The sequence below is a fragment of the Pezoporus occidentalis genome, unplaced genomic scaffold (genome assembly GCF_034315485.1).
Source record: "Pezoporus occidentalis ecotype Australia unplaced genomic scaffold, CSIRO_AGI_Poc_V1 ctg111, whole genome shotgun sequence".
Classification (NCBI taxonomy): Eukaryota; Metazoa; Chordata; class Aves; order Psittaciformes; family Psittacidae; genus Pezoporus; species Pezoporus occidentalis.
The window spans coordinates 1703227-1720456 of record NW_026912898.1 but is presented as its reverse complement, the minus strand read 5'-3'; the positions used below and the strand labels follow the sequence as shown (position 1 = coordinate 1720456).

Genomic DNA, 17230 nt, shown 5'->3' with positions numbered 1-17230 from the left:
TAGGAACAAAAGTCCTTGATCCCATTTGGAGCTGCAGTTGGAAGATAGGGGCCTGAATCGTAAATGCCAGATCCCAGTGCCTTTTTGCTGGGGAGGGTTTTTAAACCTCAGTCTAGGTCCCAATTTGGTCTCCATGGGAAGAAAATGATGCTGAAAATGGAGTGCCCTGTGAAATGAAAATGAAAGGTAAAGCAAGAAACCAATGGATGGCTGAGGAGACGGAAAAAGTCAGAAAAGTTATATCAAACACAAGAAGTTAGGTATAACTGATCAATGGACAGACGGGATATCTTTTCCAGTGCATTCAAGCCTCTCTTCTCACCCCCTACCAGCCTCTCTTCCCTGAAATGATCAGAAATAATGCAGTTTCTCCCCAGATGGCCTCTGGGTAGCTTCTTTCCATTATTGTGGTATTTAGTTATAAGAGAACCATTCAAGAGGAAAAAAAAGAAAGAAAAGAATTAGAAGTGAGACCAAGCCACAAAGCATGGATCCAGTTCCAAACATTCCCAGGCACAGGGGCACTGAAGTCTGCTCTTTTCCTACAGGGCTAATTTTTAGGACAACCAACCCAAAAGGTTGCTCCAAGAATCTGGTTGGTGATCTATGAGTCAAATGTCCTTCTATGGTTTTAATCCGTGTGCCCAGATTTTGGCTAGAAGTTTGGGTAGGGAGGGTCTTGGTAGGAGCTTTGGGAGAAGGGAGTCTCTCCCAGTAAAGCACATGTGTGTGAAAGTTTCACCTCGGCTTCCTGGGTCAGTGACTATTGCAATCTGTGTGTGCTTTACCAACTTCTGAGCTTCTGGAGGTAAGTTTCTATTTGCCAGGAGTTCAGATACAAGAAAACTGGCTGCGTGGTTTAGTTACAGAGTGGGAAACAGAGCCATGGGCTCTAACCTTGGCTCTTCCACTAACTAATTCCATGACCTCAAGCTGCCAACTCCTTTCTGTTTCTCATTTTTTGCACCTATGGGACAAGAACCATACTTATCCTCTGTTAATTCAGGACTCCTTGCCAAGAGCTTAGATTTTTGCTGACGGAAGCAAAGCACATTCTGTGAGACAGTGCTGGGTTTTTATCCTAACAACGGGAGACGTGAGGTGAGGGTTTTTTTGTGTCCTAAGGTTGAAGAGCAAACCCTAAGACACTCAGCTCCTTTTTCTCTTGCTCACTGACAAGAAACACGCTGTTTTCTGCACTTCAGCTTGCAAGGAACAGTGCTGCCATCCTCAGAAGTGTACAGAGAGGAGCAAACACTAGCCAGTCACTGATATCACTTGATATCCATCAGATCCAGTTCCTGTTTTGCACTGCGCTCCATCTTCCCCTACCACAAGACTTCCTTTTATCAGGAATCAGAAAAAAGAAGTAGAAACTTCTCATAAATAAAAATTCCCCCAAAGGTTCTATTACATTGAAAATAATGAAATGGGAGTGAACACATTTCACCTTCTAGAAACAATACATTTGAGTGTTTCTTCGGTTAACAAATTGAACCGAATCCCCGCATTTCTGTGATGCATTTTGATCCTGTGAAATGCACAGCTCCCCACTGGAAAATCATTCTGCTGGAAGATTTTCAAGGAGCCTTTCTTCCTGCATGCTTTAGGATCCAATTTAAACTCCAGCTGCTGGTTGTGGTTGTCCCTTGTAGTGAGCGCTGGCACTACATGCTTTCCTTTATAATGAGCACAGCAAGCTCTTCCAGGGGATCTCCCTGTGGCATCGCCTGATAGCGACATGGGAAGGTCAGTGAGATTGTTTTGTCCTTGTCAGAGGTGCCCGTGCAGGACCATTCCCTTCAGGGTAATCTCCTGCCTGATGGCTCCCACTCCATCCCTTGAGAAGGCAATTCGTCATGATGCTACACCTCGCTCTTAGGAGGTTTTTCCTACCGTTCAACCTAAATTTCCCCTCATCATTTAATTCAGTCACTCCTAGTTACCACCCCTTGATCATCCAGAATTCCCTCAGTGGTATTTATACCCCGTGCAGACCACTATGGTGCATTCGTTCCTCTCCTTGTAATGTAGGCCAGCTGTGCCTATTTGCCACCACCACTTTGTTCTTCCTTGAGAGTCAATCTCTGTAGATCATTAGAGGTTCTGCTCCTTTTCTCTTCCTCCTCCCTGCATGCAGCTTGGTATCCTGTTTTCCTTGTAACTGTAGCCACGCTACAGGGCTAAAAGATTCAAGGATTTTTCCATTAATAACCCCACGCCCTTTTCCTGGCCATTGCGTTGCTTAAGAGGGATTGAGGTAATTCATTCACGAATAGCAAGCTGTACTAAAAGAGAGCGCGACAGGAAAATGTGAGCTCTGTGGAGCCTGTTTCTCTTGCGTGTTCCTTCATCAAAGAGTGGTTTTGCTCCCAAAACGCCCTTGGAAATGGGGTCCCAACAAATCATTCGCAGGTTTTAGCTGGTGCTGTTAGGCATCTTCTAGGAAAGCCACTAGTGCTCTATAGGCTGGAGCTCCATAAAAAGCCCAGGGAATTCTCCTCTCCCTGTCCCACACTCATGTGGGAGCAGTGGCACCACTCCAGCTGAGCTTAGCTATGCAGGGCGCATCTTTTGCATCCAGGAATGCTTACCTAAATGTGAGCACTGTGTATTTCAGCAGCCCTGGATAGCTTCTGCTGTGAGAACATAGGTGGGCTTTTCTCCTCGGCATCTCACACCCGCACCCAGCCACCCATGTTTTGCAATTGGACCTTGAGTAAGAATTTCTTCCTGTGAGGAAAACTAAGCCCCAGTTCACTCTCTTGCAACTGCAACAGCTCTTGGCTAGACTTGAGGCCACATCTGCTGCTGGCTGCAGTTGCATAAAGCTGGAGTAATTTTGTATGTCCTGAAATTGGAAGTGTAACCCTTTGCTTAGTTCCTAGAGCGACACAGGAAGGTGACCAAGTAACTGTCAGGAAAAGAAGGGGAAAGCCACATTGTAAAAATATATTTTATTGAAATATACATGAAATTCATTCCAGAGAACCATTAGGAGCAGTAGTTGAGACTTCAAGGAACCTGTTCTGGTTATTGCTAGGGATGCCTTAGTAAACCCCTTCTCCATCTCACCTTCTTGGCCATAGCTTTAGATGTGATATAGAAAATACTGGGGGGCTATATTTCCCTAGTCATGGTAAACCTGAGAGGAACATGTCCTAAGGCAAGCCAGCTCCTTGCCCTGGTGTGAGGCTGTGGTACCCATGTGTCTGAAACACTGCAGAGGGTAGGCAATACCACTGCCATGTCTGGCTGTGCCCCTTATGCTCTGCCCTCTTGTGTATCCCCACCACGACAGAGCTTGGAATCACACATTCCCCGCTGTTTCTTACACTGTGCAGTGAATTGATAACCTCCTGGTGGGAGCTGGGATGAGCCCATCAGCTTCTCTAATGGGAGAAATGCAAACCTTGAATGCCATGGATCAGGGGAGGTCTGAAATGGTGTCTGGTTTTCTCTTCTCTGCTAGGGCAATGGCTTATGCAATGGCAGTCTTCAGCTTGGTGTAAACTGTGTTCTGCAGTCGTCATCCAGTTTCTCCAGTGCTGGCAGGGGTAGAGTCCTTCATTTGAAAGAGTACAAATGAAGGCAATCGCTTGGTGTAAAGGTCTTGGCATCTCCCACAGCTTATGACAGTGCCGCTGGAGCAAAGGGGCTGTGGCTGTAGCTTTTCCTTTGTGAGCTTACATTCTTTAGCAGTGGGAAATCGGCAGCTGTAATTAGTCTCTGATGTTCTCTGTTAATAAGTGATTTCTCTGGTGCTTGCAAATACCAGCATCCCTTAGACATAGCTCTATTGTTTTGACCTCTTATCTCTTCTCCCTCCTCCTCATTGAGAGGCTGCCCAGATGTTCTTCAACACCAGCAGGAGAAAAGCCATCCACCCCTGCTCCCCCCCATTATATCCCTGTCTCCACCACCTTCCCCGGAAAATGGCTCCGGCTAGTCCTCATGGAAAAGGACACAGATGCCAGCAGGAAGCCCATTTGCTTTGGGAGGAAGAGGGGCCTGACATCAACAGGAAGCAGAGCTGCTCCTGCCTCCAAGCAAGGGGGGCCTTGAAAACAATGTCAGCTTGCAGTGTAGGACTCGGAGGCAGGAAACGCATGCACACTGGTGTTTGCTGTGCAGAGGAAATGATAAGCACTACCTGGCCTGACTTGGAGCAGAGATAGTGTGGTGGTGGGGTGAAAAGGTTGTTTTTCTTCACACTGGTTCAGAGCCCGTCCTTTGACAAATGGAAAACAAAGAGCAAAATATGGAATATATCAGGAATCCATTGCTGGGCTTGGAAACCAAGGAGTGTGACTGCAAAGTGACCAGATTTACTACTTTAGTAACAGCTGGATATTGCTATTTTTCCATTGTTAGCACTGAGAATGACCCTCAGGTTGATAACCCCTGGCATGTGTATTTATTGAAAGATGAAGGGAGGGAGAGGCATGTATCCCATGTGGAACTGGGGGGATTTTCTGTTGGGGAAGAAAGCCATGGGAACAACTGCTTTCACTGAGGGCAGGAGGGCCTTGGGAATACAGAGAAGAGTTGTGTCTAGAATCATAGAATCACAGGCTGGTTTGGGTTGGAAGGGACCTTAAAGCTCATCCAGTTCCAACCCCCTGCCGTGGGCAGGGACACCTTCCACTAGACCAGGTTGCTCCAGTCCCTGTCCAACCTGGCCTTGAACATGCCAGGAATGTGGCAGCCACAACTTCTCTGGGCACCCTGTGCCAGCGCCTCAGCACCCTCACAGTAAAGAACTTCTTCCTTATATCTAACCTGAACTTCCCCTGTTTCAACTTGAACCCATCACCTCTTGTCCTGTCAAGGACAGATATAGATAGATATCTGTAGATATTTTTCTATAGGTATAGGTAGATATCTCTCCTGACTTGTCCCTGCTAGTTGGGGGGTTACAAGCCTTTTTGGGAAATAAGAAGATAGCATCCTGCTGTAATACTTTATTCAGCTTTATTTCTTTTCTCCTGTAAAAGCCATATTGTGCTTCCTTTCATCTCTGACCCAACAGAACCAGTTTCTGTTTCTGATGCCCTTAACCCCTCTGGCAGGCAGTCACAGAGGTCCAGTCCGTGCAGGTCAGCCTTGGAGAAACCATGCTGTATGCTCTGGGAGCATCTCAGTAGTTATGTGCCGACATCCTGGGGTGGAGGCAGACACAAACAGCATGGCAGGAAATGTTTTCTTCTAAACAATCCCAGCCCAGCATCAGCCTCCAGAAGGCTGGGAGGCTGTGTGACACCATCTGCAAATGCTGTTCTGCCTCCTCTGCTGTCCTTGGTGGTTCTCACAGGCTTTGGAGAGCAGTGGAGCTGCCCTCTTGCAGCATATGTGAAGTGCTGATCTGCCACAAGGCTGGCAGATGGAGCAGTGCTGTGTTTCCTGCTGTTTCTGAAAGAAGCCCTGAAGGTGCAGCACCACATCCAGATGTTGGAGCCAGGCTGCTCAGCAGCCTCATTTTGAGCTCTTTACCCTCCCTGGTGTATGGAAAGCCAAATACAGTCCCTGAAGACAAGGCTATAATGTACACTTTAGAAGACTTTACCCTCTGGAGATGAAAAGGTGTAGCCAAAATGACCCCTATCCAAGGGCTACCCTTCTTACTTTAGCTACCAAGTGAGACCAGTCCAAGGAGGAGGGTTCTGCATTTGCTGATATAGAAATCCATGCATGCTTGAAGGATCCATCCCAAAACAACAGCTTCCCTTGGCAGAGAGTAAGTACTTCACCCAGAAATGCCTTCAGCACAGTGACAACACACAGGGCAATGCAGTAGCTAAATGCGCTTTGCCTGGGGCAGGACAGCAGAGAAAGTGTCTGTACCAATGACTTATTCATGGCTGGCAGAGCAAGCTTCCGCAAGCACGAGCACCAGCATGTACTGATGTATCCCCTAGATCTATGACACCAGACTTGTGCAGCTTTTGACTCTGTAAGTGCCACCTTTAGGTGTTAGGCTTTGATTGACACCTTATAGAAAAGCTGTTTCTCTAAGAAGAGCCTCCTGGTAACACACATGAAACCTCTTACACATGCATAGATACATAAATGAATATAGTTGTATATGTAAAAACACATATGTGTAAAAGTACATATATGTAAAAATGTATTTTTATGCATGTAAAAATACATGCGTATATGCATGTATTTCTACATAGATATATATATGCGCGCACATATATGTGCTATATATACATAGATATACATTTATTTATGTACAGAGGTTTGTGTGTCTGACCAAGGTGCTGCTTCTGGCAGAATTTTCTCCACGCTGCTGGGACACAGAGGCTGTGGTGCTCGTATGCCATGGGCATTACTTAGGACGGGTAAAACAGCACCTCGCTTCACCAGACAAATATCAGCAATCCAAGTCACCCACAGCTTAATCCTCTGCAAATAAAGACTGACCTGTTTTCAGCCTCCTCTGAGCAGGGCTGGGAGGACCATTTTAAGGTGACCTTCTGCTGCCAGCAGCAGTCTTAGTTCTCTATGTTGAACCTCAGACCAGCCCCTATAAAGTTGCTGAGGATGCTCCTATTGTTCCTACACCTAGTATTTGCATGCCAAGGGAAAGGTAACAGAGAGTAGGACAAACGGATTCATTTCTTTTTTCTCTTGTGGAAAACCCTGCTGAATTCAATGAGTTTTTTTTGTATGAGTGCAATTCTTTGGGTCAGGCCCAGACAGCCCTTGCAGTGAAAACACCGGGACTAAATGCATGCTCAGCAATTGAGCAAAGATGGAATGGATTTTGTGCTGCTTGGCTTCAAATTATAATGACTGATTATTTCTAGTGCCTTCGCGTGTTTGTTTTCAATTGGATTGACATCATAAAGGCTTATTTACTTTTTCTCAAAAGTCTGTTTTCATTTGCCTTTCACTTCTCATTTGCAGTTTTTACAGGGCTGTGTTTAGGCTCCTCATCTGTCTGTGATCCATAGCGATCCTTAGCAATTCTCCTGCTCTTTGCCCTAAGTTGTTGGCTATCTGTAAAACAGCCCATTTGGGATAACCTTTGGAAATTGCCGTACCACTCTCAAATAGGAAAGCCCTAGAGGCAAGATCAGAGAGAGGCCTGAGTGGAAGAACATTGCTGCATAACCTGGTGTCAGTCTGCATCAGGGCAAAATAAAACTAACGGAAGAGATGCAAATCTGTGCTCTGAGGTTCAGCCATGCAATTTGTCATCCATGTGAGAGCTTGGTCCAGCTTCTCAGTTAATTCATACCTTGCTGCCAAACATTAACCTGAGCTCTCAGTGGGGTGACTGGCCCCAGCTCTCCTTTTCACACACCTAAGCTCACTGGCACTGTCATTTTGCATTAGCTGGCACAGCTGGATGTATGCTTTTGGGAATGGCTGTTATATATGCTTGTAAATTACTTGCTAATGCAGCGAGCATGGAAAGAGAACCATGAGTGCTGATGGGCCGCCAGCCTATCCTTGCACCTTCAAAAGGTCAATAGGAATTTCCTGAGAAAGAATGGCAGGGGGAACTGCAGAGCAGCTCACTTTGCTGCAGCACCAGAGCTCTTGAGACAACTTCCCAGCTCCTTGCTTCACCCTGTCCCTTCACCAGCAGCAGCATTTTACCTGAAGCCTCCCAAGAATATGTGTGAACCAGTTGCTTTGTCACCAGCATGCTATCACTATGGAAATGGATGAAGGATCTGTCTAATGGTGACATAACATGACAGAGCAGCACAGAAATTACAGACAAACTCCGTATCCTATGGAAATTGCTATAGATTTCAGTGTATAGAGGTGGTGTTTGTGAAAGGCACAGTACAAAGGACTTCAAAACTGTTCAAGCTGGTATTTTTCAGGTGCATGTCAAGATCTAAGCACCCAGAATTTCTAACAGCCCCAAAAGGCTTCCTTATAAAGAGAAATATGGAATCCCTATTGCCTGAGACACTAAGGTCAGAGTTAAGAAGGAATCAGGAGCAAAGTAACACTGACAACCAGGTAGGGAGTGTGCGTTGATCCACTTGAATTGCCTTTCTCCAGGTTTTGGGATCCCAAGAATCCCACGTAAGAGCTCCCATGTGTAAAGGGAGATGTTGGTTTCTACACTCTTTTTACAGTCAAGAAATGGGTGTCATAGTTTACAAGTCGCCTCTAGAGTAATTTTGGGATTCTAAGAAACTGAGCAAGTCTGCCTCAGCTAGCAGGATCAGGTAAAAGATGGAGACTGAGAACTGTTTGCTTTCTAACTTGTTTCTGAAGCCCTTGTAAATGAAAACATAGGTCAAAATCCATTGAGAAGAGGAAAAAAACCCTCATGAAGTCCATATATTTTCCTTGCTTTGTTGCCAGCAGTTAAGTAGGTTAGCATGGCTTACATTGGTGTCCACGCTTATGAAGTAAGCAGGGAAAGGAAGGAAAACAACATGCAGTGTGACACCTGCAGTTCGTAAGCTTGTTTATTGATCTGGATGAAAGACAGCAGCCAGTCCAAAGACTACAAATGGAGCCTACATCACTGGCAGTCCATCCCAATGCTCAACATTCTGTCACATTTAGCCACACTCTTCCCTTGCAGATTGCTTCCCTTGCGCTGCAGCGTTGCCATTGCCCTGCTCACTCCTGCTCTTTATCAGCGCTGATGAAGCCTTTGGATTCTGTAGTGGGTTTTGTATGTGTCATCAGAAATGAGGTTAGCAGCAGAATTCCTGTCTCACAGCCTGCTTATCCTCATAGTATCTAGTCATTTACCAAGACAGAGGTCAATATGTTATATGTAGATCCAAAACTATTCTGATCCAAGTGCCTCTTCTGAGACAGCATCAATTGTCCTATTTCTCCTACCTACAGAATGAATTACCCCAATTGCTTGTGCTGTGGTGAACAAGATGCTGTACAAAATGCTGTGGATCAGAGCTGTTAGGATTCAAATGGTTAGTTAAGGACATGAACACCTCATTGCCTGCAGAACTGAAGTCACTCTTTTCTGTGGTGCCTGTACCAGAGTTATAAATGTTAGGAGTGGAAATATCCTGTTCAGTTATCTGGTCTTTTTTTGCAGGAAACCCACAGCAGGATGTTTTCCTAACAAAATTATTATCTTATTTAGTACAACCTCTTCCCAAAAGTGCATGCATGACAGAATTTACCAGCTATGTCAAGGTACTAGTGAGGTTTCAGAGGGGCATGATGACCACTGGGGTTGAGAATCAGCATTCAACGCCTGCTTGTGCAGTGCTTTCTCTTAGGTCTGCCATGGGCTCTTTTGTTTCTCCCTGGAACATTACAGTTGCCAGATCTGCTTTGGAAAATGGGGTGTTCCTGTATGTTTCATTTAGGTATGTGTGATGTAAGCTGGGTATAATGTCAATGGGAAATAAACCCCTTGATAGTGGTGCCATTGACTTCATTCAAACTCAGGCTGGGCTTGCAGGCTGTGCTGAAATGCATCAGTGTACCACATCCCAGTGTGCTCAGCATTTCCACTTCCCACCCAGGCCATGGAGAGTGATGGCTCACAGCATCTGACGGACCTGAAACCTGTTTTTCCTATGTCTTTGCCTACCAGGATCACAATGCGTTCAGGATAGTGCTTTCATCCAGGGAATGGCACTGTTGTGCTAACCTTTGTGACACTGCAGAGACTTTTCCCACAGAAGCAGAGGGGAAAACAAATATGAAGTGTATGACTTACATGGTGATTCAGTTGTGCTGTCCGTGCAGACAGGATCACCTCGGCGCCGGCTATTCCTCTCTTTTTAACTGTATTTATGGCAGCTAAGGGGGACGAGGCGAGGAGGATTTGGTTTTAAGCCTGTTTGGTATTGTTTAGCCATCTTAAGCTACTCAAACACAGGTGTGTGTGTGTGTGCATAGGGGGTTGTGGTAGCTCAGAGCTAACAGCCAAACTAAACACTGGAATCTGGTGTTGGGACAGTTTATGCTTTCTTCTTCTGTGAAATGAATTTAGTGCTGGTGAAAAGTTTGCATAGACATCCTGGAGACTGAAGCCCTCTCTTTGCCCTTGTAAGAGTTACATCCAGGCAGTGCAAACCCTCCCCTTCCCCACCTCTGCCAACTTCATCTCTGAGCAGGAGAGATCCTCTGCAGTGATTTCGGATGCTGTGGTCCCTTCTGTCTCTGGCCACAACTGAAAAGGAGGAGATGGAAGGCAAAGGAGATGAGAACAAGGGGCAAGGCAGGATTTACCCTTAGCTGCCATGGGTTAAGGCTATGCACTGGGAGGCAAACTGGAATTCTGATTTCTGCAGGGAGAAGAGCACAGTTTGATCTTCTCTGGGATCTTTCTCAGCCAACCTTTTGCCTAAAAATCAGACAAGATCAGCAAAAATAAATAACAAATCTAGTGAATCAGCATCAAAGCTCATGATTTAAAGTAGGAAGCATCAGGAAATACAGAAAACTGTCATATCAGAGATGCTGACTCTCAAGTATGTTGCCATTTATACAATGCTTTTCCTTTCCTGTGATTAGAAGGCCAAGTCGATCTATGAGTATGCTCTATAATGTGTATTGTTTGGTTGATTTTGTTTATACAAAATAACAACTCCTGCTTGGTACAGACTGAAACACTCCTTTTTTTTAGGAAGAAGTATTTCCTAATTTAGTCATTTAAATTGAAACAAGGGACTAGTTTGACCTTTATTGTCATGCTATTGACATAGCGTGAGAGGAAGCATGCACTGCTATTGAGGGTAATGGAAGCCAGTTTAAAAAATACTAATATGTAACAAAACCAAATGTTCACTTGGTTTTTTTTATGGTACAGGATTCATTCTTTTGAGAAATAAGAAAACCCAACCAACAACCAAACTATTTCCTGCAAGTGAAACATCAAAAAGCTGGTATTTCAGGTGAAATGAAAGGTCTGCTTTTATCCTCCCTTTACTTGATCTAAAATTAAAACAAAATTAGAGGGGGCATGAAATATCCTCCATGTGGCCTAAACCAACTACTAAGGATGACCTGAGTAGCTCTGTCACTCTTTTTTATCCTTGCAAGGAGCCCTCTGGGAGAACAACAGAAGGATAAAGTAAACCAAATTGAACCTGCTGCTATTCAGTCCAACTCAGTAGAATGCACCCTGAACACACGACCCAGTCCAGGTTAGCTAATTTTAAGCTCAGTCTTACTAGGCAGTATTCACATTGACTAGTTATGGTAGCTGACTTAGCAACCTCCTCCCTAGGTTCCTTCTGTAGTCCACAGTGACTCAGTTTCCTCTAGAAGGCAGCACTAAAGTCTGTAGGGCATTGCTTGCATCTCCTGTTGGAGCAAGGTCTTTCTCACTCTTTGATACTTTGGTGGGAGGCCCAGACGGCATCCTCACAATGGTTGTTAGGTGAGGGGACTCCCTCCTACTTGGGTTCTTAGTGGTTTAGTTAGGTACATGCTTAAAGCTTCAATCCAAAACGCTCAGTCTTGTGCCAGATGAAACCTTTGTCAGTCAGGCAAACAGTGAGTGCCTTACTTGCTGATGGGGAGGTTTGCTGGGTGGTAGCACCATGGCTGGGAAGGACAGGAGAAGGGAGAGCCCTCCCTCTCCATCCCATAATGCTGGGAGGAGAGATGCTCAGTGCCCATTGCTGGCACTAGAAGCTGGAGAAATTGTTAAGGGGAATGAGTCACAGTCACAGTAACTGACCTAGCAGGAGTAGCACATGTGTAAAGGAGGTGGCATAAGCTGTGGTCATGGAAAAGACTCTGGGGAGGGTGAATGTTTTGTACACCGAGGTGCTATCCAGTGAGAGTGGAAGGAGTTACTGTGACTGCCCTTCTGGTTTATTTTTGTCTAGGGGAAGAGTATTGTCTTTTGTGCGCAGTGTGTTTATAACTCAATTTCCCTTCTGACTGATGCCTTGCTCCACGCTCTCTTCTCCTCCTCCATCTGGTTTCTATTGTATTTTTAAACAAGGACAGTTTGGCTGTCTGGCAGAACAAGCAGGGTCTGTGTGACACCAGCTGCCTCTTCCAACTTCTAAGCCTCCAGCACAGTTTTAATTATAGAAGTGTTAAGATTGGACACCCCCTGACCCACCCCTTTCTGTGCCTGCATGGACACACACACCCCCTGCTATAACCCGCATCCGTGCCCAATCTTCCTTCAGGAGAGACCCAGATCTGTGATTTATATGCGTAACGCTGATAGAATCCCGTTGTAAAGTACATGCTAGAGCCTGTACATCCCCACGTTCAGGGCTGATCCCAGCGTTTGCTGTGGCTCATCAGGAGCCATGTCTGAAATAACCAAACCACCTCAGAAACCCCCTGGAAATGGAAAGGAGCTGCTCACTGCTGCTCTGACCTCAGCTTCCCCCAAGTGCCCGAAAGATTCAGCTTTGCAGGAGATCAGAGCTGCTCAGGAATTTCAGGTCCTGCTCAAAGAAAACATTTATTGTGCTCCAGTTTCACACAAGCTCTGCATTTAGGGGCTCGCTTTGCAGGAAGCCGATGCAGTCCCTTCACCTCCAGGGATCTGAGGTCAAAGCCTGTGATTTTCAGTTCCAAGTGAAATGTGTCCTATGTGGGATTTGGTTTTGACATCACAAAACCACCACACATTTTGGTGTATCTGGCTCTGTGTGTCTGTATATGATGAGTGAAGAGTACTGGCAGAGATAGGTGAGAAGCTCAGGGATGAAAAGCAGGGAAAACTGCAGGGCTGGAGTGACAGATGCTGGCAGAGCTCAGTGCATATCTGCAGTCTGTAGGTTGTCTCTACTGTGGAGTCTTCACCCACTTTTAAAAATGGGATGAATCTTATACATTTGCGACAGATTATTCCCCTCATGCCCCTTATTTTTTCTTACCAGTCCTCAACAGATGGATCTGCCCTTCTCTGCTTCGTGTGGAAGAGGTTTGCTTACCTGCCTGAGGCCTCTTGACCTAATTTATCCCAAGGAAACTTCAGACTCAGCAAAAACCCCAGTGGGATTTAATAGGTCTTACTTTCAAGAGGTCAATTCAGTCACAACAAACATCAGTCCATATAGTTTTAGATGGTGTGCTTATTCTTAACGTGGAGGTTTCTATCTAATAAAGGGCGCTGTGGGCGTGGACCCCATTTTTATAGCAGCTAGGCACCATCCTATGAAGTTTGTCAATAGAAAGATTGTTTAATTTTTAAACAAACCTTTTCATGTGGCTGTCCTGATCAAATAGGTTTCCTGTTCAATTATATCTTCTTTTCCGAGGCAGCATAATGCATTTCACCCATTCCCCCACCCAAATAGATCTGAAGTGAACTTGGATCTGCCTAGCTTTCTTTTATGCTGTTTGCATTAGATTTACCCCCAGAGACCCTTACCAAGAAAGAAATCTTAACATGCCATGTATGCATAGCTCCTGCCACAAAGATGGTACAGCCTGACCACCCAGAATTGAAGATGATGCCTGAAGCCATTTGCCTATTTTCTTTATGTATTTTATTTCTAGTATGTACATTCATCATCATATGATCTGAGTTCCCTACTGCAGTTACAGATAATCAGGTCTTTCTCAGAAATAGGAAGGTCCTTTTTCTTGATGTGTCACTTGGGCTTTTCTTGGTAGGATTTTAAGGAAATGCCATACTTTCATTTTACTCATCTCCTTCCACATTGTCTAGTCCTCTTAGGAAGCAGGTGCTCTAGGCACTGAAAGGAATGCTCCCCATGCGTTGATATGCCTTTTCAAATGTCCTTGAAGATCATATAGCTCTATGACTGCTGTGGACAAAGCTCTGACTGTGTAGACTTCACCTGTTCTCTTGGTGGTTTCATGAACATTGTTGTAGGCTGGGTCCTGTTAGTCTTAGACCAACAACTTGAGGGTCTTAAAAATCAGCCCAAGGCTTTGGTTGTGACCCAGCATGACTGATGTACCTGCATTATGAGTCCCTGTTCAAAAAACCATAAAGTCAAATTTTCCCTGTTGTTTTGGAGAGGCTGCTTTAACTGAGGATTATGAGTCTGTTTGAATCATTCAGGCTCCCAAGTAATCCCTGTCATTTTATATATCCCTGCCAAAAGAGAAGGGACACATAAGAAGGACCTCTTTACTTCCCTTGGTGAGAGTCAGGAGCAGAAGGGTAGCACTCCCCTGGCTGACTGGGCTCAGTAATAGTGTGTCAATAGGTAGGCACCTGCCTGGGAGCCCTCCTCACCAAGGCCTATGCCCTGGGCTGCTTAGCAGGGACAAGTCCACTCTTGAGCTGGCTCTGGCCTCAGTGGCATCCATGAGAAATGCAATAATGTACCAGCTGTTATTTGTTCAGGCTGTCCTTGGAGTGCTGTCTTTGGATACCACCTTATGAAGCACAGGTTAATATGTCAGTGTGATCCTGAACTTCAAGCAGTAGAGCTCAGAGAAGGTCCAGGCAGAGGCATTATCTTTGTGGTGTCACAAAGATGCAGCAATTGCTGTGCCTGGCTTTCCAATGTATGGCTTAGCCTGTTTTCTTCCATACAGCTTTCCAAATGCACAGAGCAGCAGAGTCAGCATTACGGCAGGGAACTTTAACTATTGCATTTACTGACTTTTGTGCTTATGGCTGTGTGAAACATTGCATTAAATACACAGTAGTTTCTAGCACCTAATAAGGAAGGGCTCTCTTACTGTTATTGTTACAGCAAGGGTTGTTATAGTAGTGGGGACAGGGAGGCTTGGTCTGACCAAGAGACGAGGGTTTCCTATACCTATATAATAAGGGAAAAATAAACATATGCTTTGGGTCCAGGCCTGGATGTAAATGTTGTGCCTCAGGCTGCTCTTGGCTTTAGGACTGGTTAAGTCTTTGGCTGGTTATGTTGATGAAGTTCATTTGAAGCTAATGTCAGATTTTGTCAGTGTGCAGATCTCATCAATATTTGAACTGTATACCCCCTCTCTGAGGGTTTATGAGCACTGAACTGTGGGTTTGTAGGCTTATATGGAAGTGTGAATGCTTCTCTGAGTTTTATCCAGGCCCATCAGACCTTTTGGCACAATTCAGCGAGGCTGGAACTCTATCTTGGGGAGGGGGGAGGTTCCCAGGACCTCATGCTTTACCTCATGCTTTCAATTAGAATGAAATTACTTCTTTTTCTGGAAGAAAAAGGAAAACTGAGAGCGAGAAACTCTATCTTTCTTCTGACAGGTTTCTGTGACTGCAGGGTTAGTCACTGTCATATGCCAGTGAGCGTGGCAAGGCACAACCGTAGCTTATCCTTACTTTGCAAATTGGTTATGGCCAGTTTGTGGGGGTTATTTTTGGTCTGCCCTGTATTTCTCCCATTGTAGAGAACCTCTGCTGTTGTTCCATCAAACTGTCCTCCCTGTGGTTACTCATGGAGGTTCTCAGTGTGTATTCATTGGGCATCTTGACTTGCTTTCCCCTCCTAGTCCCCTACGTGTTGAAGAGCTGTGCGGAGTTCATTGAGACTCATGGCATTGTGGATGGGATCTACCGCCTCTCAGGAGTGACATCCAACATACAAAAGCTGAGGTAAGGGCAACCCGTCTGCGTGCCAGCAGGATTCAGTCACATTGCATGGTACATTTCTACATGGTACGTAGTTGCCAGCTGGATTTAAACCACGACATAGTCCCTCAGGCATACACTGGGACCGACAGAGCTCTGCACTGATGCAGAAGATGAACTGCCTCTGAAGCTCACAACATGGAAATATATTTCAGGTATTAGCCCATGACACAGGAAAAATATCTCCCCCTGTATGGGAAAGGCATGGAGGGCTCAGTGCAAATGCTGAGTTGTTCTCTCTCAATTCAAGACAAAGCAATGTCTTTATATCATCTGGGGACTACTCGTGGGACTATGTTAGCAAAACCAGAGACTAGTTGAAACCTCAGGACCTGATCCCAGGAGACAACCTGGGCCAGGCTGCAGAAACATCTCTGCTTTCCATATTGATGTTTCTTCTAGCTGCAGAAGAGGACTTAGGGTGGAACAGTGGGATGCTACAGCTCTTACTGCCTACATTGTTATGTTTCTGTATTGTTTCAGACAAGAGTTTGTGTCTGATCAATGCCCGGATCTGACAAGGGAAGTTTACCTCCAGGACATCCACTGCGTGGGGTCACTCTGCAAGCTGTACTTCAGGGAACTGCCCAACCCTCTCCTCACTTATGAACTCTACAAGAAATTCACGGTGAGACGCTTTTGCTGTTCTTATTCCTCTCCAGCAGTGTGGATGTGCTGCAGGTTCCTCCGTGATAGCTGTTTGGGGCTCGCTCCAGTGTCCTGGATTCTTTGCATCAGTATAAATGCTTCTCAGTGCTCTTCCCTTCTTGTCTTGTACTGGCTCTCTTTCCCCATCCTTGTTTCTTTCCAGCATTACATGTTTATTTCTCAGTTTCTCTGCTGTTTCCTCTACTTCATCTTGCTCATTTTTCCACTGCATCTCTTCCCTGCTGTTACTCTTTCTCCCCACTGTACACCTCCTCCCAGAATTACTCATTCTCTTTTTCTAATTACTGTCCATCACTGAGAGGTTTCTGGATCACCTGGGGCTTATGATCATAATCACAAGGGTGAGTTTTCCTCATCCCTGTCCCTCCAACAGTCCCTGATGCCTGCACAAACTGACTGCTCAGCCCATGTATAAAGCACCAACTTTTCTGCATCTGTAGCATTTTCCACACAGTTTATCAGAGTACAAATGATGACAGGGGTTATGCCAGCTACAGCGTATCAGGTCTATCACAGTCATGTCATAAATACAAATGGCAGAGGGAAGTGGCAGCTGGCCAAACAGACATCTCTAACCTTGTTTAAAGAGATTATAATTCAAAGAGTAGTTACTCAGTTCTGCAAAACAACAAGATTATACATGGATTCAGTTGGAGCCTAGGAGCAGACTGCGGGGGAGCTGAAAAATAAGAGCACAAAGCCTGCATTCTATTTAAGAGAGTTGGCTAATTTTGATGACAGTATTTTATGCAAAGGTGGTGCAACAAGTTATGCTTGTTGTTAGTCTTCTGCTTCTTACTGCTCTAAATTGACTTTCAGTTCTTTATGGCACCAATAAATCTAAATCCAGTCATTCAGGCTGAACTCTTTCGTGCCAGAGGAGTGGATTTTCAGCTATGAGAATCCACCAACTTCTTAAAACAACTGGTATGGGTGGATGGGAATGTTTCCTCAGTTTTAGAAACATCCGTCCTTTGTTAGGGATTTCTTGTCATCCTACTCTTTCCCATTTGCCGGGAGAGGACAGACATAGCCAGTGATGTTGTAGAGGAG

General features: G+C 45.2%; 1 protein-coding gene across 3 annotated transcripts in view; it reads left to right on the top strand.

Moving 5' to 3' along the window:
- Positions 1-17230, top strand: part of ARHGAP31 (Rho GTPase activating protein 31) — a 67651-nt gene that overhangs the window by 27659 nt on the left and 22762 nt on the right. For all 3 annotated transcript variants that reach the window (XM_062632767.1, XM_062632776.1, XM_062632762.1), the window contains 2 exons: positions 15370-15472; positions 15992-16136. In XM_062632767.1, the coding sequence (XP_062488751.1) occupies positions 15370-15472; positions 15992-16136 (248 nt within the window). The remainder of the gene's footprint in view (positions 1-15369; positions 15473-15991; positions 16137-17230) is intronic.